This window comes from Oryctolagus cuniculus, chromosome 6 (genome assembly GCF_051225735.1).
Source record: "Oryctolagus cuniculus isolate XC-2025 breed Fujian yellow rabbit chromosome 6, ASM5122573v1, whole genome shotgun sequence".
NCBI classification, from domain to species: Eukaryota; Metazoa; Chordata; class Mammalia; order Lagomorpha; family Leporidae; genus Oryctolagus; species Oryctolagus cuniculus.
Genome location: NC_142872.1, coordinates 164,164,473 through 164,189,124, shown reverse-complemented (window position 1 = coordinate 164,189,124; position 24,652 = coordinate 164,164,473). Strand labels below are relative to the sequence as shown.

Genomic DNA, 24,652 nt, shown 5'->3' with positions numbered 1-24,652 from the left:
TCAGGATTCTGACCCTCAAAATCTGACGCCTGAGTCCATGCCCTTACCCACTGTCTTGACCCATAATCAGGCCAAGGGCATTGTAGCCAGGTGGAAAAGCATCTCGGGCATACAGCCCACGTGTGTCAAGGCATGGAAGTCAAGCCAAGCCATAACATTCCAAGCCAGGAATTAGAAAAATTGTGTCACTTCTGGAGGCTGAAAATCGCAGGAGATGGCACTGGAGGAGCAGGTGGATGCCGAGCCATGGGTGGCTTGGGTGTCAGGTTAAGGAGCTTTCTGGGGTGATCTTTTCAAGGGTGGTGTGGATTCTTGTAGCTACGTAGAATCTTAGATGTTCTATCCCCCAGTCTCCTGTTCAGTGCAGACACCATGTGGAAATACGCAGAACCCAAACCTAGAGACTCTTTGGTTTTCTTGGGGTGCTTGTCTGCGTCCTTGCTCAGAAGAAAGCTGTCTGGGATCTCACCCAGCTCTCATATTGAGCATTTGCCACTGAGCCGACCCTTTGCTTTTGGATACTCATCGGTTTTACCTACTAACCCAGCCCACTTTCTACCCTGCATGCGATATACAGCTTGGCTTGTGATTAATTTGCGTGTTCTCCAGTTTTTATCAGGCCAAAGAAAAGTTTAAGAAAGAACTGAAGATTGAAGAATTCCTGTACAGTGACTTATCAGTACTAGCTTCTGATAGACCGTATTTCCCACCAGAGGAAGAGGAAGAAAATTTGGAAGATGGGATCCACTTGGTTGTCTGTGTCCATGGCCTGGATGGTGGGTACAAACATTTTTCTTCTCAGAAGTCTGTCTGTATACAACCTATAAAATGTGGGAATTAATTTAAATAAGTTATTCATTCAACAAAATATTTAATTAGTAACAGTGTGATGACGATTTCTGTGGGAATCTAGGGACATTGCATGGCTGTGCTCCCAAGAAAATTTCTCTCTGGCACAAAGAGTAAACAAAATACAAAATGAATGAATTAAGGTAGTGAGGAAGAATGAGTGGAATAAATACATGGATAATTGGAATTAATGAAGAAATAGAATAATTAATGGAATGGAGGCACAGAATAAGAGAGGAATATAGTAAATGAATGAGCAAAAGTGATATATTATTGAAATGAACACGTCAGTGAAACGCACAAGTAAAATTCATGAGTTAATGGAATTCACGAGTGGGACAGTATGAATAACGGAAGAAATGGAGTCGAATGAAGAAACATTCATTCTGAGGAGTTCAGGTTAGGGGCCACTCTGTGCCTATTTTTATTCACTTTTCACTCGCAGGCACTTTTTGTATACCATGACTCTGTTTCAATTTTGAGGTTTCCAGGAACTAAAGATAGCTTTCTCACATTCACCAGCTCGATGTCCTGGGTGACCAGTCTGCACCACTCACTTAGGGAATATTAGATCACAGGGCAAGACTCCCAATTTCTTGGTTGTAACAGGAAATCTGGTCAATCTATGTTGTATTTTCTTCCATCTTGCATGTGGGAGAAGGGAACAAGCACACAGATGAGTAGCTTCCTCAGGACTCACTGTGTCAGCAACCAGAGCTGTCCATGGCCAAGCGTATCGCCTGGCCATGGCCATCCGCAAGTTCCTTTTGAAGGTTTCTTTTCTAACTCAAGGCAAACAAGGGACTTAGGAGGTTCCTGGAAAACGGATTTAAAGGATCAGTTTCTTCTGTACAAAGGACGTTTGAAATCCCTATATATGAGAGGTATTGAAAAAGTTCAAGGAAAATGCATATTACAAGAAAATGAGGCATGGATTTCCAAATTGTTCTGGAACAAGTAAACATCATTTAATTACGTTGCCCACCTCAAAGTTTTTGAAGCATATCTAGAAGTATCTTGTTGTCGCTCCCCCTCGTCATGGAGGAGCAACACTAAGCCCTGCCTAGGTTTCATATCCGAGTCACGGCATCATTATGTTGCTCCCCCTCTTCGTGGAGGAGCGACACAGGACCCTGCGCTGTTCTTTTGTCTGCTCGGCCCTTCCCGGGTTTGCTGCTGGTTCTTCCCGGGTTGGCTACCATCCCTTCCACCTCCGTGGAAGGGCGGTTCCCCCTAGCCACTTTCCCCACTTCCGCGGGGGAGCGGCACACCGCCGGCCAGCTCTCTCGGGGGCTGCTCAGATGTTCCTCAGGTGTTCCTGGTGCATGTTGTCTCTCTCCTCCTTTATAGTCCTCTTCCACCAATCCCAACTCTGCTACCCACACGCCGAGTACGCTGCTCTCCTCCAATCAGGAGCAGGATCAGCTCCTGCAGGTCATCACTCAAGCTGGCGAGAGGCAGCTGCATAGAAGTTGTTACTCCCTTCTCAGCGCCATATTGTGGGAAAGCAGATGCATAGAATAATAAGTCTTAATTCCAGTAACTTAGTCTAGTCCGAGTTGCTCCCAGTTGCTCCCCACATCTTGTATATGTAAACTCTTCAAAATTTCAGAGGACCTACTAGATCAAATTCTGTTTCCATCAACAGAGCACAGTTAGGAATATTTACACAATTTTTTATGCTGTACAAAAAGCCCAAGATTATCTTCTTGTTAATGTTCTCAGTTTAACACCCCATGAAGACATGTGATCTGAGAACGTTTTAAGTTGCGAAAAGTTTTCTGTCTCTCAGTAGCTGGAGGATAGGGGCCATTTAACTCCTTACTTGTACTCTTTATGATGAATACAAGTATAAACACTTAAGCCTTTTTGTTTTCAGTGCAGGCCCTGGAATGTTGTTAGGCAAGTTTAAACAATGGCTACAATATTGGGATCAGAGAGCATAATTTTATCAACAGAAGTAACAGAAGGGAGGGATAGCATTTAACTTCATAGCCTACCATACACATATTTCCCAAAAGAACATGACCACTTATGACCATGTCCATGCAGGTCTGGGCATGTGTTCTGATGGGCCACCAGCAGTGGTGACCTTGGGCCTTTGGAGTCATCCTTAGATATTACGGGTCCTCCCAAACACCCAGAGTTCCCCTGAATTCTATGTCACACTTTCACCCTGCTCAGAATCACTAGGTAGTGTCATTAAGAATGGTATAAAATGATAACATTTATTTTCGCTTATGATTTACAAACTACTTCGCAACTATGGAAACACATGGAAGATATGTTCATGGTAAAGTAGGCAACCCCATATATCCAAACTAATGGCTTCTAACTTTCATCCCAGTAGCAGTGCACTTAAGGAATAGGCCCTAAGTTCATTAACACTGCATCTAAAACCCTATGACCTGCATGGAAAACACTTGTATATAAACCTCACTCTATTATCACAAGTGCATTTTTCCACATGAATTTTACTTCAAGAAAGCAATCTCTGTGTTTTTGGTGACTCTACTATTAGCAAACGTCTTGTACTGTGGACTTTTTTAGTCCTCTGCCCCAGTACTCCTTGTTGGGCACTGAGGAAACTTGCTGTCTCTGACTCCTGTTCCCAGGGGATGTTATTCTTTTTAAATAACTATGCCATGATTGGCCCATTGCAGGGGCTTGCTTCTTTTTCTGTAAATGGCAGCACCAGATATCTAGATAGCCTTTGTACTGAACAAGGAATTTTAGGGGGACTTTTGGGAATTACATTATGCCACAGAAGACATTAGGGGGCCCTACTTGCAAAACCTGGACAAATAGAATTTGCTATGGAAGAAGGGGAGATGATGCTGCCAGCTGTCCCTGCCAACAGACTCCCCAGGGTACTTGTTAATACATCAGGGAATCCGTATTTGCAATAGAACACCTAGGAAGGGCCAGACCGTGCGTGCACGTGTGTGTGTGTGTGTGTGTGTGTGGTGGGGGTGTGTGTGGAGGAGACAAGGGAACAGGTGTTCGCTTTAGTTGATTAGTTGACTTTGTTATCTGCTTAACAAAAGTCAGAAGCTACACTGGGAATGAGGGAAGTAGGAGGAGAAATTCCCACGTGCTTCATCAGCTTTCCTGTGATTAACTCTGGTGCTGGGTGGCGGCTCTCTGTCATCCTCAGGGAACAGTGCAGACCTCCGGCTGGTAAAGACGTTCATCGAACTGGGCCTCCCTGGAGGAAAGCTGGACTTCCTAATGTCTGAGAAGAATCAGGTAGGACCACGAGGCCCTCAGACTGCAAGAACCACAGGGGCGGGTCTCGTGGGAGCCTGCTGTTGGCACTGTGAGGATCTGTGGTCACACGGGGATTGGAGGGGACCTGGCAGCCACCTGACAGTTGGGAGAGAAAAGACTTACTGTTTTCTTTTGGGAGGATGAGGAAGGGCCGGGGATGGAGAATACACGAGTCCGTTGATTGGTGCCTTTGGATGTCACAGGACCTCAGAGTAGGGGCAGCTTAGGGCATTGGTTATTTTGGGCTCTGTGGATCCACACTGGGGGCCTCGAGGCTTCCGCTGGCACCTGTGTAACCAGTGGAGCTGAGCTGTGCCTGCTGAACAGAGCTCCGAGGTGACCTCGGCAGTCTTTACCATTTCCAGGAAGGCGGCGTCTGAGACTTTAATAAGTCAGAGTTGATGAAACTTTAAAGAATCCCACAGTCAACAGATGGGGCTGGGTGGAACAGTGCTGATTCCTACTCCCCGAGGAACGTGATAGTGGGTGAACTCTAAGTGCTTTCTGGAGGCATAGAACTGCTTGTAACCAAATGGTGGTTAATGACCCCTGGCGATGGGAACCAGCAGATTCTGGAAGATAACACCCCATTCCCCTGGTGCTCAGTTCCATTGCCACCTGCTGTATTCAAGGCCAGGCACATGCAGTGCTGAGACGTAATGCGTGGAAGAGGACAGAGGGTGGTTCTGAGCAGAGCCTGTGTCCTGAGTCCTCCTGTCATCTCCACAACATGTCACGTTTTGATACCACGATCTTCTTAGACCCTGGCAGATGGGCAGGGTTCCTCGTCTGATTGACCTGCAGAGGAAGCTAATGGTGTGTACACTACCTTCCAGTTGTGGCCAGGTATGATCCAGTCCTAAGAGAGGCAGGAACTCAGAGGAAGGAGCAAGGACTTGAATGATCAGTCGTCAGTTGAGGGCTTTGTGTTTGCAGTGTGTGCCGGTGAGGTTTGCTTTTCAGGGAAGATGAGTATTGTTAGCAGAGTGATTAGGAAGTCAGCCTTCAGAGGGTGCCCCTCCAGCCACTTGTCATGCAGCCCCATGCCCAGGTGCCCCAGCAACCACAGAGCCAGGTCTTTGCACTTGGCTGGAGGGGCTGGCCTCTGGGCCCTGACTGTGTCCCACAGTGCTTTGTCATGACTCAGTGAAAGTTATAAATCTCATAAACAGGGACATTTGCAGTACTTTACTTTGCAAATATGTTGCTTGGATATTTGCCAATGCTATTTTTATTTTTATTTGAGAGGGAACGAGTATTATTATCCTCTGGTTCACCCCCAGTTATCCACAATGACGAGGGCTGGGCCCTGGTTGAAGCCCATTGTAAGTCAGCTCTGTTTATGTGGAGCCTTTTTTTAAAGTGTGGAGGATCCTGACCTTGACCTTGCATTTCTTCCCCATGTCTCCCATCCTTGTTTCCAAAAGTGATTCCTTAAAGTTATACCAGCACATCTAATCATGTTCCCCATGACTGTCCTTCAATGAGTCGATGGCCTGTGTGACATTTCTCCTCTTCTTCCTATTCTCTTGGGTCCCTTGAGTATCCTTCCTAAGGCCTGGGTGCCTTCAGAATCCTTGCCCAAGCTGATGGCCTTGGCCATGACCCAGCTCACACCCTTTCCCTCTGTCTTTCAGATGGACACATTTGCAGATTTTGATACCATGACAGATCGGCTACTGGATGAAATCATTCAACACATTCAGTTGTACAACCTCTCCATATCCAGGATCAGGTAAAAGCAGATCACAGGGTGACACTTCTGAGTGCTTGCTGTATGCAGGTTTGGTCTGATGCCCTTCCGTCTCTGTACCATTGGCATAAGTTAACTTGTGACTTTTAATGGATTTCAGTCAGAGCAACAGTGGGTACCAGGGCTGGCTGACACACTCAGATAGCTCATAGTATATGTGGGGGAGAATACACATTTGTTTTTGCTTAGTAGAAAGAATATTAAACTTCAGACAAAAATTCCTAGATTCTAGCATTCACGTTTGAATTCTAACTCTCATGTATCAGATGTGTCACCTTTTGCAAACTTTCCAAATCTCCAAACCTCAATTTTCTCATCTGCTAAGTGAGACTAATACTGAAAGGATGCATTAAAAAGTTAATGAATTGTTTTCCCCATGAGAGGGTTTCCAGTCAGTGCTAACTTTATCCGCACACTGTAACAAGTAACCAGGCCTCGGTATTTAAACAACTGAGGTGAAAATAGCTTGTGTTGGTTGAGCATTCGAATGGGTAGCCGTGTGCTAATCCCTCAGTGTGCATTATCCCCTGTAGGCTTCAGCGATGAACCATCCTTCACTTCTGTATTTCCCAGGCGAGGACCCTGGTGTCTGCAGTGGTGGGGAAAAATAAAAGGGCACAAGCTCAGCAGTGTCCATGTCCTGTCCTTGCTGGCTTTATGAATTACTGTGAGAGGAGGTAGGAGGTACCCCTCTCTCACACTGAATCTGTGAGTAGCCATGTGGCTGTGGCAGGCAAGTCCAACAGGGTGAGCTGAGAGCAGGTAGCTGAATACAGTCGATGAATGAGTGGTCAGGAGTGTTCAGTGCTCACATGAGTCCTTCACAAAGGGCCCTCTGGTCTTCTGCAGGTGGACTGAGAGCAGACCTGGAGGCCAGGGGAGAGGTGTTGCTCTACCAAGACATACCTGGGCGGAATGCCCACACATGTCCTCTGACCACACTGGGCCACATGCTGCCATTCCCAAAGACGCTGGCCCAGGCCTCGTGCAGTCAGAGTTTTCATGCCTGGGAGGGTGAATTAATGGCTCCAGTTCTGTCTGCCAGGTCTCCTAAATCCAGTGTGTGTGTGTGTGTGTGTGTGTGGAGGACTGCTGACACCTGGGTGCCTCCAGCAAGCACTGGTCCAGTGGCCGGCCTCTGAGCTCACCCGCACTTGTGTGATTTCTGTCTCTGTGCAGCTTCATCGGCCATTCTCTTGGCAACATCATCATCCGCTCCGTCCTCACTCGGCCCAGGTTCCGGTATTACCTCAACAAGCTGCACACGTTCCTGTCACTGTCTGGCCCTCACCTGGGGACCCTGTACAACAACAGTGCCCTGGTCAGCACAGGTGAGACTCGCCCAAGCCTTGTCAGTCCTCAAAATTGACTAATGCAGGATACTGGGAACGGGAAACCTTGCGGAAGTTCACGTTGTTGGGATCCTGGGGCTTTGGAGCTCGTCAGAGTGTGGGGCAGTAGGAAGAGACCTGGCTTAGGGATATGGCCCCTTTGCTTGCTAGCTCAGTGAAGGCTGGCTAGACTCTTCTTAAGATCTTTTCTCCTTCGAATTTCTGCATATACAATGGTGATGTCCCTGGGGTCCTGGTTGGAAAGATTGACAGGTGTGATGTTGGGATAGAGAGAAATGGGCTGTGGATCATATCTGCCATGAGAGGACAGGCCTGTTTTTAAGTCCTGAGCTAGACAATTAGGGTCAACTCTTGCCAAGACATTTAATCTCGGTGCTACTTAGTTTCCTTATTGTGTTCATGTATGTTTATGTGTATATCCAATCTGATATTTGTGGGTATTTATATGTGTATGGGCATGCATATAACACGTGTGTGTACACAGTTGTCTCTAAGTATCCATAAGAAGTTAGTTCTGGGACTCCGGACAGATTCCAGAATGCCCAGATGCTTGGGTGCCTTGATGGAGTGGCTCACATAAAACTTCACAATCCTCCTGTGTTCTGTAAATTGTCTCTGGATCACTTATACTATCAAATGCAATGCAAATGCATGCAAATAGCTGTTATACTTAAGGAATTATGACAAGGAAAAAGGTCTGCATGTTCAGTACAGATGCAGTTTTTTTCCAAATACTTTTTTTTACTATTTAAGACCTTTTTTAGCAGGTGCTTGCAGTTTGTTGACTTTTTTGAAAAATCAAGTTGTAAACTTTTATTACAAACTAAAAATGAAGTTCTTAAAAATCTCAACTTGACCAGATATGAAACAGTTTAAAAACCTTTAAAAGTTTATTGAGAAAAACCAGGCTTTTTTTTAAAAAACACATTTGTTGTTACCAAAAAGAGACATCTTTAGGTAAAAATAATGTCAAGAGACAATAGCTAAATCTGCAGAAACACACCAACAGATGCAGGAGGCATACATGACTCATGTATGTGTGAGTGGCTTTGTGCATGTGTGTGTCACAGAAGTATTACAGACTAAACAGGAGAAGGAAAGGGAAGCTCACTGACATTAATGGAAGGTCAGATGTAGGTGAATTTTTCCTGCTTGCTTGCCCCTGACACTGAGGCCCTCACAGGTGGTAAAGACGCAAGGCACATGTGGTCTGGAAGAAGTTTTCTGTGCAGAATAAATGGTACACAGACTCAGGGTGTTTGCAGCACACTGGGACAGTTCTGTGTGGCAGAAGCACATAGCCTGTCCTGGAGGTGAGGAAGAGCTCCCACGAGACCCAGGTGGTGAAGGACGCACCCTCTGGGCCACACAGGTGACGCTCATGAGACCTGAACTGAGGAAGTGATGTGACTTGGTTTTCAGAAGCTCAAACAGATCGTGGGGTCTCGTGTCAGAACAAATAGTTAAGTCCTGTTGCCAGCAAATGCCTTAGTAGTTCTTGATTGTCCAAATCTATTTCTTAAAGATTTATTTACTTATTTGGAATTCAGAGTTACAGAGTTGAAGGGCAGTGGGGAGGGGAGGCAGGAATCTTCCATCCGCTGAGTCATTCCCCACATGGCTGCAACTGCCAGCATTGGACAAGGCTGAAGCCAGAAGCCAGGAGCTTCGTCCAGGTCTCCCACATGGGTGGCAGGGCCCAAACACTTGGACCATCTTCTGCTGCTTTTCACGGGTGCATTAGCAGGAAGCTGGATTGGAAGTGGAGCATCTGGGACATGAACTGGCAACCCTCTCCCTCTCCCTCTCCCTCTCCCTCTCCCTCTCCCTCTCCCTCTCCCTCTCCTCCTCCCTCTCTCCCTCCCCCTCCCCCTCCTCCTATGGCACAGGGGATGCCTATGGCACAGGTGGTAGCTTTAGCCCCTATGCCACAATACTGGCCCAGTTGTCCAAACCTGTTGTATGCCATTAGGGTCCCATAAGTTCCTCCTGCCCTCTGCTTCCCTGAACACAGATGTTTCTTCACATTGGGGACAGGTTTGTTCAGTGGCTTTGAGTTATTTCAAGGACATTCCTTCTGAGCGTGATGTATTGGGCAGCTTCACAACAAACAAAAATCCCTTCCTCTGTCGTTGGCTTTCCTCACAAATCAAAATCCTTGTGCAGAAATAAATGAGTTCAATCAGATTTTCTCCCCCAGTTGTAAAGAGCTCTTGCAACATCCAAACACGTTAAGATCGAGTACCAGTAGTTCTTCCAGGCTCTCATATCTTGAGTAATTGTGTATAGCCTCTCCTGCCTGTCTGCACACGTACACATTTACCCATCAGTCACTGCACTGCATGCAAATGAGGTCTCTTGTTCGTGTCCTTGGATTTCATCCAGTGCCTTTGTTTTCGGTGACATAATCCACTCATCAGTGTGTGTAGAAGCTGGGTGGGAGGGCCCTGGAATGTGAGGCTTCCCCTGCTCTCCAGGGTCCTGGCAGGGTCTGTGTACTTCTCCCTCTGAGGGAAGGGGTTGGAGTGAATTAGAGGGGCAGGTGGTTCTGTGACTCCAGACGCCTGCGGCTGTATCATTGGGTGGATGATTTTATACATGAGAATGCAGATTTACCTCTAATTACTACTAATTGAGTAATTACTGATCACTCAAGCATTTGCTAACATGTCTACTACTGCCTTGTTTTTGAACTTAAGGATCACAGTTTACCAATTCCATTTTGCTTTTTGATTTTGCTTTGTGTTTTGTTTTGTTTTGCCTTTCTAGGCTTGTGGCTCATGCAGAAATTGAAGAAATCTGGGTCCCTTCTGCAGCTGACCTTCAGGGATAATGCTGACTTGCGCAAATGTTTCCTCTACCAACTAAGCCAAAAAACAGGTGGGCAGTTCCCGGGACAGCTGTGATCCCGAGTTGGAGTTGAGGTCTGACCCTGAGACACACGTTAGCTTTGATGCTAGTTTGATGGACTCACACAGGGGTATGATCAGGAGGTTCAGCCTGTGAAGTCTCTTCCACGCAGGGGGAGGCCAACTACTACCTAAGGACTCAGCTTCTGTCAGGCCTTCTCCTACGGGGTGTGTGGGAGATGCAGGCCAAGGTATGCATGGGATCATCTCAACACACACAAGCTACAGCTCTACTCCTCAATAATATTTTCTATTTTTCAAGTGTTATTTTGCTTATTTGAAAGGAATGGTGAGAGAGAGAAAGGGAGGGAGAGAGAAGGAGGGAGGGAGGGAGGGAGGGAGGAAGAGAGAGACAGAGAGACAGAGAGAGAGAGAGAGAGAGAGAGAGATCTTCCATATGCTTATTCATTCCCCAAATGCCTGAAAGAGCCAGGGCTGGGCCAGGCCAAGGCTAGGAGCCACAAACTCCATCCAGGTCTCTTACATGGGTGGTAGGAACCAAAGTACTTGGGCCATCACGTTTTTCTCTTAAATTGCACACGAGCAGGAAGCTAGATTGGAAGGGAGGTGAGATTCAATCCCATGGGGCCGGCGCTATGGCTTAATGTGTAAAGCTGCCACCTGTGGTGCCAGCATCCCTTATGGTTACTGGTTTGAGATCCGGCTCTCCAATTCTGATCCAGCTCCCTGCTAGTGGCCTGGGAAAGCAGTGGAAGATGGCTCAAGTACTTGGCCCCCTGAATTCACGTAGGAGACCTGGAAGAAGATCCTGGCTCCTGGCTTTGGGTTGACCCAGCTCCAGCCATTGTAGCCATTTAGGGAGTGAACCAGCAGATGGAAGATCTATCTCTCTGCATCTGTCTCTCTGTCTCTCTCTGTAACTCTGCCTTTCAAATAAATAAATAAACCTCCAAAAAAGAAAAAAATTCAATCCCAGGCACTGGAAATGGAATGGGACCACAGCACCTTCCCCCCTACCAATCATTTCATGTAATCACGTAAGCCCAGATCTGGTTCAGCTTTCCCCAGGTACAGATTCACCTACAGAGTGGGCTGATGCCAGCTTGTCCTTTTATGCTCACTGTGTGGGGGGTGTGAATCATTGTCATGAATCACTGTTCATCACACCTCCACCCACTCGCTGTAATGAGAGAGTGTGCAGGGGCATTGAAGACCCTGCCCGTGTTATGGGTAGGACTGAAGAGGACGGCAGTGCACATGATGATGGTTGAGAGGTCCGCATGTCCAGTGGGTGGGTAGAGCAGCCCACTGGTGAGCTTGCACAGTGTGGCCAAGCAAGCTGGCCTGGCTGCTTGTCTACAGTCCTCCATGACTCTCTAAGCACCAACTCTATTGATACTTTGTGTATCAGTTGATGTAAATCTGGCTTAGCCACAGGCTGATGTATAAACTCTCTTGCAGGAGAACCTTACCTACTATGTATCCTTGTGTGTTAAGTTGAACTCTCAGAGTTATCCCCTGCAGTGGGGAGAGGGAAGCAAGATCAGGGTCTTCGTGTCCCACCCAGGGGGAGCTCAGGAGCTGAGGTGGCCACACAGAGCTGTCCTAAGTAGGGCCAGAGGCTGGCTGTTACACTCTTGCCCTCTCCACCCTTGTATTGGCCAGCAGTGGACGCAGGCTGCCCAGCATAGGATCTTGGGTGAGAGGACCCACTTCAGTGGAGGGTTACACCACTGAGAGCTCAGCAGCATGGGTGATGAGAAGAGTGCAGAGACCAGCGGCAGGAGCTGAGGGGGCACTGCCGTGCCTGGAGCTCCATGCTGGCCTTGAGGACGAGAGGCACATGCACTATGAAGTCGGTCCACCCCATATGCACGGATTGCAGGGATGCAGGACAGGAGGAGGGGAGGTGAACTTGGAGCTGTTTTCCTAAAGGGGATGACCTGATGGGGGCTGGAATTCTGGGATCCACTGTGACTGAGGGGAAGAGAATACGCAGATGCCCTTCCCTTGGGACTCCTCGGTATTGCTAGCTCGGGAAGGCTTCATCTCTGTTGATTCCTCACTGTTCAGAGTAGCTTGCTTGTGTCTCCTTGGCAAAGTCATCATTTCCCCTCTAAAGAGAGTGCAGAAAACCCTCTTGTCAGCCTGCTGTGGGCACCTGCAGCTCTGTCTGGCGTGTGCAGTGCTAACCTCAGAGCACAGGTTCCTTTGCAGTGATGCCACCCTGTGCTCTGTTTGCCTCCTGAGGCGAGGCTGGAAAGTCTGTGCAAACTGAAAGGGGTTTCAATTGAAATGACTGGGGCTAAAGAACAAAAACTAAGCAAAAACGATGCACCTGGCTTCCTGTTCCAGGGCTGCAGTACTTTAAAAACGTCGTGCTGGTCGCGTCTCCCCAAGACCGCTATGTGCCATTCCACTCAGCCAGGATTGAAATGTGTAAAACTGCTCTCAAAGACAGACACACAGGTAAGCTGCATCTGATTCTTATTTATAGACTTTATGATTGGCAGAGTAAAAGTAAATATGTGAAATTGACTTGACTATGCCTATCGGGGATGCCTGGGCAGTGGTTATGGGAAGGTGTCTGGAGCATAACAAATCTTCCCAGGCAGATGAATCAATTAATTCACAAGCTTTTACTGGGATTCTGCTCCCGGGCCAGGTTCACCGGTCACAACAAGAGCGGGGGCTGGTGAAGTCGCGTGTCCGAGGTGGGGAGGGCTCCTTTTATAGGTTGAGGCAGGTCTGATTCTCATTGGTTGACCTTTAGGCACCTGTGGGGACCTTGACAAGGACTTTTCTTCCCCAGAAGTACAGGCAGGGACTCTCCATTCCTGGAAGTATAGCCCTTCTCTCCTTGCAGATCCCAAAGCTACCAGTTATCCTGGTGCTGTGTGTGTTCTTGAACTGATAGGCCTACTTTATGGGGTGTGTGTGTGTGTGTGTGTTTTGCACGCATGACCGGGTGTGCATGCACTGGATGTTTCTTTTGTGTGTTAAGCAGTCACGTGTGTATCCCACTGTGGAATGTTTGTTCACCTCCTGCTGAGGTGTGTGCCAGCCATTGAACTGGTAGAGAACTCAGGGAGCCAGGCCTGCCTGTTGTCTAGTTGGTATGTGAGAAAATAACAGCAGTGAGAATGCAATGGGGTGACTCTGCAGGTGAGTGAATGTGTATGCGTTGAGGTAGCACTGATGTGAAGTAGGGCACGGATCAGGCAAAGACCAGTGAAGAAGGCATCTGGGTTGGGTTTTACAGAATGGATAGGAGTTGTTCAAGCAACAAGGAGAGGTAGATGGGCTGGCCTTCCTGTCTCTAGGTTAGGCATTTCAATCTTATAAAAAATAAATGTTATTTCCACTGTGTTTTAAGGGGTTTGAAAAGTAATCTGCTAAAGATCCAAAGATTTGTTAGTAATGTATAAATGGATACATTTAAAATTTCTACTGGAACCTAGCAACTACAACAGAGATTTTGATGAAAAAATAAATCTAAAAATGCTTTTAATATCTAAAATAGCATTGTGCTTTTCAGTGCCTGTTATGTACACTAAAAAGTAACATGTGGCATATTAAAAAATGATGCTTTTGCTGACTGAAAAGTCCTGAATTAGAACACTTGGAAGAGTCTAACTTATTAAAATGAATTATGATCCTATCCGATTCTATCTCTACCACTACGTACCCCTCTATTTTTCTTCTAGTCTCCTCGCATTTAGTTGTCAAGTTAGATGTTAGAATTTTGCATCACGATTCAATTTAGCATAATGCCATATTCATTTGCCCATGGTGATAAAACATGAACGCAAACACATTTTGATAATCAAGTAAGTGGATCCATCATAATTTAATCAGTGATTTCCCAGTTGTTGTCATCAAAGTAGGTGTTGTGACTCCAATTTTACAGCTGGAAAGACTGAGGCTAAGCGGGTGGCCGGGACCCTCCCTCCACCCCAACTCCACCCTCGGGGTGACCCAGAACTCCTCATGGGCACACTGCTATGCTTCTAGGGCTTTGTTGTGAACAGTAGCCCAAGTGATTGCTAATGAGATTGAGGCCTTTTATGGCTCTTTGCTCTATTTTGAAAGAGTTCAAGAATTTGCAATTTATGAAACTTTTTATTCTCCAAAGGATGTTAATTTGTGATTTAAATTGATTATTAATCCTGTCAGTCATCTGGAAAAAAATAGCAATCTCTTGTCCTGAGATCATCTTTTTGGTGATAGTTTTAAATGACCGTAAAAGAAATGTGGCTTAGTTGGTCAAATTTAAACATACAGGAAGATTTGATACAAGATTTAACTTATAGGTTATTATTGCTTTTTATTTTTCTTGAAGAAAAATGTTTCTATTTTTTGAAAATTCTGAAACAGAGTATCTCCCTGACTCTTCTTTCCCTGGGTCACCTGCCACTGTATCCATGACCTTGTTGTGTAGATAATTGGCTCTTATCCCAAAAGTGAATCAAGATGTAAACAGTGCTTTATTTGAGAAAAAATGTAGTAAGGGTTAAGGGTAGACTGTGTTTTAGAAAAACACTGAGAATTGCCTCAGGGGCTTAAGGAATCCACAGCCTCTTCGGCTGACAGTGATGTGGCTGAGCAGTCACTGCAGTGTGAGTGACTTTTTTTTTAATAAATGACCTCTGACTTTTACTGCATATACCACTTAAACAAATTATGGTTTTGGTGTAACTTTCGTATACTTCTGCTTCCATTTGTTAGCAACACTCATGTGTGCATGCACTATTCATTCTTCTTTTTTTTAAAAATATTTACTTGGAAGTCAGAGTTACACAGAGAGAGAAGGGGGCAGGGGAGAGAGAGGTCTTTCATCTGCTGGTTCACTCCCTAGATGGCTGCAAAGGAGCTTCTTCCGGGTCTCCCACGTGGGTGCAGGGGTCCAATGACTTGGGCCATCTTCTACTGCTTTCCCAGGCCACAGCAGAGAGCTGGATCGGAAGTGGAGCAGCCCATATGGGATGCTGGCACTGCAGGCAGGGCTTTACCCGCTACGCCACAGCGCCGGCCCTGCATGCATTATTCTTATAACCATGTGGTGTTCATATCTATGATTTTAAGGGGACATAGAATCGTCGAACCATTCCTTTAATACTGAATTTGGGTTGATTTCTGTTTTTCCTGTGAAAAGAACACTCTATGCACCATGACATCCTCTCAGCATATCTTGCCACAGTCTACCACCACCGTTCTAGAACGTTCTAGAACGTTCTAGAATGTTCACAGCTTTCACACCACACTTTTCACACCACACCCTTCATTTTCACCCCATTTTCTGTTCAGTTAAATTGACATGGCTAAGACAGATTTTCACAGCCAACTTCCCAATGATTTCAATTTGACATTTCGAGGTTCTCCATCTCAGAGCTCCTGCCATGACTCTCAGAAGGGGAGAAGAAGGCTAAAAGAATTCTCCTGGCTTTGTGGACAGCCTGTTTGCCCTTCCCAGCTTAGGAGAGCAAAGCTCCAAGTGGTTTCTCTTGCTGAGTTCTTAGAGGAGTAGGGGGCTGTGTGGCTTTGCTGGTGTGGCAGGGAGCAGTGATGGAGTGAGCTGGGGCCCCGTTCCACTCTCGGCACAAGTGCTGCCCATCTCACCATATGGGTCAGGGTGCCAAACTGGCTTTATGAAACAGACCTGAGCACTGGGGTAAACACCCAGAGGCTTAGTTCTGCTATCGTCACCACAGGGAGTCAAACACAAGCTATTCCAGAAGGTTTTCTGTCGGTGCAGGTGTTATCGTGAACAGCTCTGTGGAAAGGAGGAACTGCATCTAAGGGGTGTACTGCACATCTGGCGTGTACTGCACATCTATCTGTTGCTTAAGTACTCGTCGCTACACAGCTCCAAGCCCCAGGGTTACAGTTGTGCAAATTCTGACTTTCATTCATAAAAGAAAAATGAACCACTACACTCACAGAAAATGTGTTCCCTACCTTTTCCCTGGATCTTGGACTCAGGGGAGCTGGTGCCATGCCCTGTGGCTTGCGCGATGCATGGCGTCAGATGGTGTTTGCTTCCACTTCTTTCCTGAGCTGTGTCTCAGCCCCACATACCTCCTGAAGCAGCACACAGGTCTCTGGGGACCCTCCCTCCCTGGTGCCACCCACTGTGGGTCCATACCCACCCCAATTCTGTCCTAGTTCTGGGGTGCAGGCTCACAGGCCACTGTGTGGAGTTCCTCTTCTGGACACTGGCTGTCATAATTGGACTGGACAAGAAGGACTGAGGTTTTATTTCATGTGTCTTTGCAAGCATTGAGAAGAGGCGGGGAACTGGTCTATGAAGGCGTGCCCAGGAATAGCATCCTGACACACATCTAGGGTTGTTTTCTAAGCTCCACTGCCAACTTCTGCCCTGGCTTCATATCCTTCTTCCCTCCTTCCAGGGCCGGTTTATGCAGAAATGATCAACAACCTTCTGGGCCCCCTGGTGGAAGCCAAGGACTGCACTCTCATCAGACACAACGTGTTCCACGCCCTGCCCAATACTGCCAACACCCTGATCGGCCGAGCTGCTCACATCGCTGTGCTGGATTCTGAACTCTTCCTGGAGAAGTTCTTCCTGGTGGCGGGACTCAACTACTTCAAGTAGTGACTTTGCTGGGGCAGGCCTTGGGTAACTCGCCAGAAACCTGTAAGACCCACTGAGAGCTTTAGCTGAGACTTGCTTTTGTGGACTCTGCATTCCTGGGTGGAGCTCCAAACGGATGGGTGGAGGCTGGGGTGGAACTGGACATGTGAGGTGCTTTTGTTCTGGAGATTTGCAAAAGCTGAACAATTAATGTAATAGACAACAAACCTTGCTTGAATTTGTCTAGCCACCTGGAGTCTCATTTGAGTTGCTTTTTAGAAACGTGAGAAAATAGAGAAACACAGTGGGTGGGATGGGAGAGTCCACCTGTTTTAAACCACTGTTGGCTCACGGAGGGATTTCTCCAATTTAACTAGATTTGTCCAGTATGTTACTAGCTCATAGCTTTATCATTTGATTAAAGTAAGTGCACACAGCATTTCAGAACTCAGGTTAACCTCTGTGCAGAAGTGGAACATATTTGTGTAAATAGAACCCCTAAGAGATTCTAATGTGCCACTGGGTCAACAAAATGTGATGGCCATTCTCTCATTTGCTCTTCATGTTTTCTAATCAAGGGACAGAGGAATGCATTATAAATCCCAATTTTATTCATAAAATGTGACTTAAAGTAAGGAGGGGTGAAGGTGATACTTCCGGTAAACCCTCGTGTGTGAAAACAAAAATAACCACAGGAACCTACTGAACAAATCGCTGTACCTGCACCCCTAGACTTTCTCTATGCATAGCCCTGGCCCATAAAATATGTCTGTGATTGCTTCGATTCTGTCTGCAGTAGGGAAACATGAGTGAGACCAACCCCGCCAGAAGGGGGCGCTGAGATTAACGCACAGGTGTGTGAAGCTCCTGCTAATCTACTTCCAAAGAAATGCTGTTCGCATTCGACGCAATTGCAAAAAATTAAAACCATTCACACGGCCAGCTGCTTCTCCACTCGTGGGAGGCGAATGACATCGTACTGGAGGAGTTGCTGGAGTCAAACCTCAGGGGAGCTCTGAGAAGGGTGCTGGTTATCTTTCAATAGAGATGTCTTCTTGCCTTAGGAAAATCAAGGGCTAGGAAAGGCCACCTTTGGGAAACACCAGCAGACAGCAGGGATAAAAGGAAGATCAGGTTTGAGAGCCACGATGTGGTAAGAGACTGAAGGGGAAATTTTGAAGACCACCAGGATGTTGAATGTGGTCGGGGAGACTGAGTGCACTGTGGACTGAAGGTGGGCAGATGCGTCATTTAGTTGTACGGGAGTGCAGGACCCAGGAAGTAGGGCTGACACACACGAGAGAGCCATCTGCTGGAGATGAAAGCGCCTGCCTCTGGGAGTTTCAGCACCTCCATGCTGTGATAAAAAAGCCACCTGGAGGCCGGGCCCCTCTGAGAATTTTAGAACCTTGAGTGTTAGCAGTGTGGCTTTGAACAACAAATGCAGACCGTGGGAAGCAAGTCCAGATGGGCGATTGTGCAGGGACTAGACTTGCAGATTTCTTTAAGGCGAAGTGTGGAGAGTTGGGGTGGAGCTGGGGTACAATTGTTGCAAAGGCAGACTCCACCCCTGTGGGTTTAGGGTTTCTCTGTGAGTCTGCTCTGAGTTCTCATTGCAGCCTGGGTCTTAACCCACATGGGTTCACTAAGTCCTCTGGGCACTTTCCCACAGGGCATTTTTCCTGAATTCCTGCCTCAGTTGTGGGCATAGACTCGCCTACTCCTAGGCTGAGAGTCTACGGCCCTGTAGCCTGGGGCGGCATTTGCTTCCTAGTCGTGCAGCCCAGGGCCTGTGCCCACGCAGGACGGCAGGTGTGTAGCAGCTTCTCCTTTCCGGCCTCTCTGAGGAGCGTGTTCCACGTTGTGTTTTCACTTCCCATCACCGACGTTTGCCATTCCCCGGTCACCTGAAAGACTGTGTAGCCAGCAGTTATGGGGCCAGGCTCGATCCGATGATGATCATCTTTCCCAATCACCAGATGCCATTTTTAACTCCGATATGCTGTCTGGACATCGCGAGAGCTATGGCAATAAACGTCCAGCTGCATGGTGCACCTCTTTTCCGTAGGGGTGTTCTGCTGTCTTTGTATACTCACATCTATTACACCTGTGTAGAAAGCCCATCTCTATTGTAAATAAGAGTGTCAAGTGTTGTGTGTCATGCCTCATTTGAAAGGCGTTTTTATGTCTCTTTCTATTGAAGTATAAATATCTAATATCTAATATATATATATATATATATATAATGTAAAGCAGGGACATTCTATTCTTGATTATAAAAATTATAAACAAAATGCCCACCAAGATTATGGTCTAGTTTGTCTTCATTCTCAGCATAATTTCCTGAGGGTTTTTTTGTTTGTTTGTTTTCGTTGTTTGTTCATTTCTCCCAAACTAGTTAGAAATTCAAACTGCTGATGTTGAGATGAATCACAGTATGTTGTTCACAAGCCAGAGAAATCCAGAAAAGCATCTGTGGATCTCACATCACCTTGAGGGCAGAGTAGAATGCCTGCACGGCAGGTTGAAAGCAGATGGATGCCAGGGGTCTGGAAGAAGATAGGGAGTGAGAAAACCACTTGTAGTTTCTACATCTCTCAGGCCACTACTGACCAGCCTCAGTCTGTGCCAGGTGGGATCACTAAGGGAACACACAGCTCCTGCCCAAAGGATCTTGGGAAGCCCCAGGCTTATTATCCTGAGGGGAGATGATGTTGGCTCTGACAGAGGCATGGGTGGGTGCAGGGTGCTCCTGGAAGTCCAGGCTTTGTTGTTCATAAAGGCCAGGAAGACAACCTAGAGCTTTCTATCCTGCGGTATTCCTACATGTGACCCCAGTGTACCCAGTCAGTTAGCTCGCAAGGGAAACGTTATTTAGTGACAAAGGTGGTTTTGCTAGAATGCATTGTCAGTAACATGGACTGCGTGTTTGGCTGAACTGTGCCATTCCTGACTGGCCACCCATGTTGCTCACTCTGTCTCACTGTTCTCTTTCCTCCTCCTAGGCCAGGGCCTCATTTCCTATACCGTATATAATACTTTTCCTTTCATAGCTGTCTCAGCCCATACTCTTGCAGCCACAGCTTCTGTTCTTCTGTGCTACTCCCACCATGGGATGACCGGCCATGTGAGATTTGCATCCAGAGATCAGTTGCTTTTACGCTGGGGGTTGAGTCTGCACTAAAAGATGTCTGCATTAAAGATTCCTGCTTCCGGTCAGTCTGAGCTCAGGGTCGAGCTCGGCTTTCTCCTGGTGCTGAGGGTTTGGCCCTTCTTGCTCCTGTCACAGTGTTTTTTATCTGTGTCCTTATCATTAGCCCAGTGATGGTTATCAGTTTCTTGAGGGCAGAAACCAAGTCTGATTCAGCTGGTGGCCCTGGTGCTCTGCCCTGGCACAGAATGAGGGTGCAGTAGGCGTCTGTGAGGAGGGCCAGTTCTTGGAATTCTCATGTCATCTGCAGTAGTTCTAGGGCAGAAACTTTGACACTGGTCCATGTTTACTCTCTCTCTTTTTTTTTTTTTTTGACAGGCAGAGTGGACAGTGAGAGAGAGAGACAGAGAGAAAGGTCTTCCTTTGCCGTTGGTTCACCCTTCAATGGCCACCGCGGCTGGCGCACTGTGGCCGGTGCACTGCGGCAGGCGCACCATGCTGATCCAATGGCAGGAGCCAGGTGCTTCTCCTGGTCTCCCATGGGGTGCAGGGCCCAAGCACTTGGGCCATCCTCCACTGTACTCCCGGGCCACAGCAGAGAGCTGGCCTGGAAGAGGGGCAACCGGGACAGAATCCGGCGCCCGACCAGGACTAGAACCCGGTGTGCCGGCGCCGCAAGGCGGAGGATTAGCCTAGTGAGCCTCGGTGCCGGCCCCATGTTTACTCTAACCCACTGCGTTTGCCAGAGGAGAGGAGTTTGGTGAGATACCGTAACAGTGTGGAGTCTCGTGTAGTGGGAAGATCCACTGTAGCTCTAGGCCTCAGTTTCCCCATCTGTAAAAGAGGTTTGGAGACACCTGCTTGTAATGTAATTGTGGGTATGAATTAGATAAGAAAAGCAGAGATCTCCAACAGTGCCTGACCTATCCAGAAATCTTGCAGGATGGGATAGGGGATCTCAGTTGTATTTTACAGCAAAAAGGGTAGCTGAAGGGGGCATTTTCTTTGTGATAAATTCAGACATTTTTAAAAGGTTTAACAGTGACAAAGCCATAAAGGCCAGAGGGAGAGTACGTTGCCTGAAGTTGCCAGCAGCCAGAACATTCTATTATGACTCAAGGAGCTGACACAATGCACATTTTCAGGTCCATTCAGTACATGATTGGATGACCTATGTAATAAAACTATTTTCCTGCTCAGGTTATATTGTAAGCCATTGTTGAGAGCTGAAGAAAGGCTGCAACTAGACACACAGCAGGGAGCACTACTACATCTCAGAGAATGAGTTTAGAAGCTTGACGTCCACACCTGTCACTAAGAGTCCTTTGTGTGCATCAAACTACAGAGACACCTTGAACTATCGTAGCCCAGGGCTAACCTTACTGCTTATGACAAAAACAGCTTGCTTCATTCTTGTTGCCCAGAGGAAATTAAGTAGTAATCAAGATAGACCTGATAACATGTACCTATGTCTCTGTTATGCATATAATTTTTATTTTTAAAGAGGGCCCCTCACTTGATCCCATATCCTCTTTTCTCTGTGTGTATGTTAGTATGAAAGGGTGTGATGATACGTTCATCCACAATTTTCCCTTAATTGATACTTGAATTCATACATTTCTTTTTTAAACGGTGTTCATTAAAAATGAAAATGAGTCTCTGTTTGGCCCTATGCTAGGAAATGTTATATATAGTAACTGTGGCTAAGAAATGAGCTACAGAAATTAACCACATGGGACCCCACCCTTCAGGAATATGATCTAGTTGGGGGAGGGGATGTCCCTATAAATAGTCCAGGGGAGAATGAATAGGGCAAGGGAGCGGGGGGACATTGAGAATAATACCATCCCTGTGCCTTGGGAAAGAAATCACATCCCTGGTATTGGGGTGTTGGCATCCCACCTGGTCTGGGAGCAGGCTGTCATCCAGATGAGGTGCCCAGTAACATCATCCATGCCATTCTGGATCTCAGTGCTTTGGTGGGGCTACCGTCTCCACATCAATGCCATCCTAGGGAATTTTTAGAGGAAGACAAGTGGTCCATGTTACTACCCAGTCGCTCCAGCTGTACCTCCTGCTGACAGCCGTATTGCCTGTCTGTAATGCAGAGTCTGACTGCTCTGGGGCTAGGCAGTATACATCTTCTCAAATTACTAAAGCAGATACCCAAATAAATACGACACATGCCAGCAGTAACCATACACAGGACGGTGACATGGCCAAGGAGACCAGCCTGTGCTTATTTTTACTGATAACACAGGGCAGCCCCCTAGCATTTATTAATGTGTTGTGTGTAATTTTATTTTTATTTTCAAATGAGACCTCCTAGATTGTAGAAGGCAAAGAGAGGCAGGGTCTTTTATCATAGGCACCTTTCTCAGAAAAAGAACTTGAATGTATAGCTTGATGCCACTGTGAACCCTAATGCATATTTACTCTGGTGATCTTATCTGTGTACAATAATTACAATCCCCTGCACACCCTAGCCAAGAAGCGTCTGTAAAACACCTAACATAGTAATAAAAAGTCATTAGTGCCAATATAATTTTGCTATTTTTATACATTTGCTTCTTGGTTGGCATTTTGTGTAAATTGTGATGTGTATAAATATTAACAACAACAATAAAAAACATCCTTTGACTTTCTTCTTCCAGGCGTTTTGTATATGGAATGCATAGAAACTACTCTTTATTAATGCAGTCAGGGCCTAAGGAGTTGCTTCTACATTTGGTTGGAGGACACGTGGAGTGGGGCTTCTGTTCATGGGACAAACACTGTAACAAGGGTTTTGGGAATCCTGACATGACTGGCAACAGCGGAGAAGTCCCAGCCGCACACGGGGAGTATTAGTGAATTCAGTGAGAAGAGGAACCTGGTCTGCATCACTGGGCTCTGTGCTTGCCAGTTATCCAGTTTTCATGATCTTAGCTGCTCACCCACTGGCAGGATGCCCCCTGGGCTCCGGATTCCAGTTGTGTTGAGTGTGTCTAAAAGATCAAAGGGGCATACAGTAGAAGTGTGTGTCCACCCATTGCTTCCTTCTCGACTGAAAAGCCGTTGTGATGAATGCCACACCCACTGCCAGAGTCCGTGCACACGGCCTTTGACAACAGCCCTGGCTGGAAAAGGGGGCCCCGTGCAGTTCTGAAGTCCCCACCACGTGGTGTCTGCATCACTGGACCCAACTCCTACCACTGACCACAGCTTATTGGACTAATGCTGGATAATTAAGCCAAAGGCAGTTTCCAGACTTACACCAGGGACCGGTTCTTTATTTTAACTGCATGGCCGAAAAGAAGCACTTAGGGATGAAGGTTTATTTCAGCTTACAATCTGGAGGTCCCCAGTCCAGCATCAGGCAGCCTCATTGGTTTGGAGATCTCCCGAAGATGGAGGGTGGCACAGGGATGGTCTCATGGTGAGCTGGGAAGGAGAGAGAGGGGGCGGGGTAGAGAGGAAGCAGGCTCTGCTATGTCACCAACCCTCTCCCAGGAGCCACCTTCTGAGGGCAAGTCCCGAATGACCGACAGATGTCCCATGAGGTCTGCTTCCCAGAAGCCATAACTAGATCACGTCTCTACCCATAATCTATCAACTATTAACACTAATCCCTGAACTACTAACGTAAGTCTTTGGGGACCAAGCCAGTAATGCATGGGCCTTTTGGGCACACCCAAAGTGTTACCCAAACCCTGGCCACCAAAGGTTTATGTGCCTCTCATAATGCAAAAACACTTTCATCCTATTCCCCTAAATCCCAAAGTCTTATATGTTCCAGCATTGCTCAAAACCCCAAACTCTCATCTGAGACTTAGGGCAAACTCCCTTAGCTGTGATCCCTGTACAACCCAAAAGAAGTTGCGTACTTCCACGACAGGTCAAACATACATGTTTCCTTTCTGAAAGAGACATGGAAACAAGGTTAATCAGAACAACACAAGATTGAAAACCAGTTGGAAAAACAAGAAGTCCTAAAGCTCCACGTCTGCCTAGCTGGGCAAACTGCGTTAGGGGCTGGGCTCCCAACAGCCTTGGCAGCCCTGCCCCTATAGATTTGCAGGTCATGCTTTAGTTCCCACAGGCGGGAGCTGCATCTCTTCAGTTCCACTAGGCATTGCTCTGGTAGGGGAGGGGCACCATCAGCAGCTCCAGCCGCACGTCTGCTTGGCATTGAACCAAGCCTCTAACACATGGGCATTTAAAAGACACTCGAATTATTATAAATGCCATGACACTGAGGATAGACCGGTGGGCATGCAGGCAGGCAGAGAACAGGGATGGAGAAATTTGGCAAATAATCAGGTATGATCTAGAATCTAAACTGGAGAATGCAGGGAGCACCAGGCCTGTGTAGCAGGAAGAGCGAAAGGACCATCAGCCCTAGCTCATGGCTGAGCCACACCAAGGGGGACCCCAGTGAGAGGAAGCCGTGGCTACAGAGTGGGTGAACAGGAACCCAGCATCTGCAGCCGCCCTCAAGTGGGATCACAGGAAATCATGATCCTGAGTCTTCCGTGTGGCACCCAGGGTTCTGTACCTGAGTGATGTGCTGGGTCCTCAAACAAGCTGAGTTCTGCAAGTTAGAGTGAAAGACGTCAGCTTAAACTAGCAGATTAGACATGTATTCCTAGCATATAGCATATGGTTTAAAGGTATTTTAGGAGCCTCATTGCAGTCTTGTCTGTGAAATCGGGAAGGCAGATATTATTTTACCCAATTGAGATGAAAATAAACTAAGATTTTGTGGCCTTGAAAATTAAACCCCTATTCCCAAGACAGTCACTGTTGGCAAAGACGAAGCCTAAATCTAGC

The 24,652-nt window shown here is 46.9% G+C and overlaps 1 protein-coding gene across 4 annotated transcripts in view; it reads left to right on the top strand.

Annotated features, from left to right (window-relative positions):
- The window catches only part of FAM135B (family with sequence similarity 135 member B), a 369,646-nt gene extending 347,166 nt beyond the window's left edge, over positions 1-22,480 (top strand). For all 4 annotated transcript variants that reach the window (XM_070075533.2, XM_070075534.2, XM_089335756.1 and 1 more), the window contains exons 14-20: positions 610-776; positions 4,007-4,098; positions 5,757-5,854; positions 7,052-7,203; positions 9,994-10,104; positions 12,450-12,563; positions 16,505-22,480. In XM_070075533.2, coding sequence (XP_069931634.2) covers positions 610-776; positions 4,007-4,098; positions 5,757-5,854; positions 7,052-7,203; positions 9,994-10,104; positions 12,450-12,563; positions 16,505-16,710 — 940 coding nt within the window. In that variant the 3' untranslated portion in view covers positions 16,711-22,480. The remainder of the gene's footprint in view (positions 1-609; positions 777-4,006; positions 4,099-5,756; positions 5,855-7,051; positions 7,204-9,993; positions 10,105-12,449; positions 12,564-16,504) is intronic.
- The last annotated feature ends 2,172 nt before the right edge of the window (positions 22,481-24,652 follow it).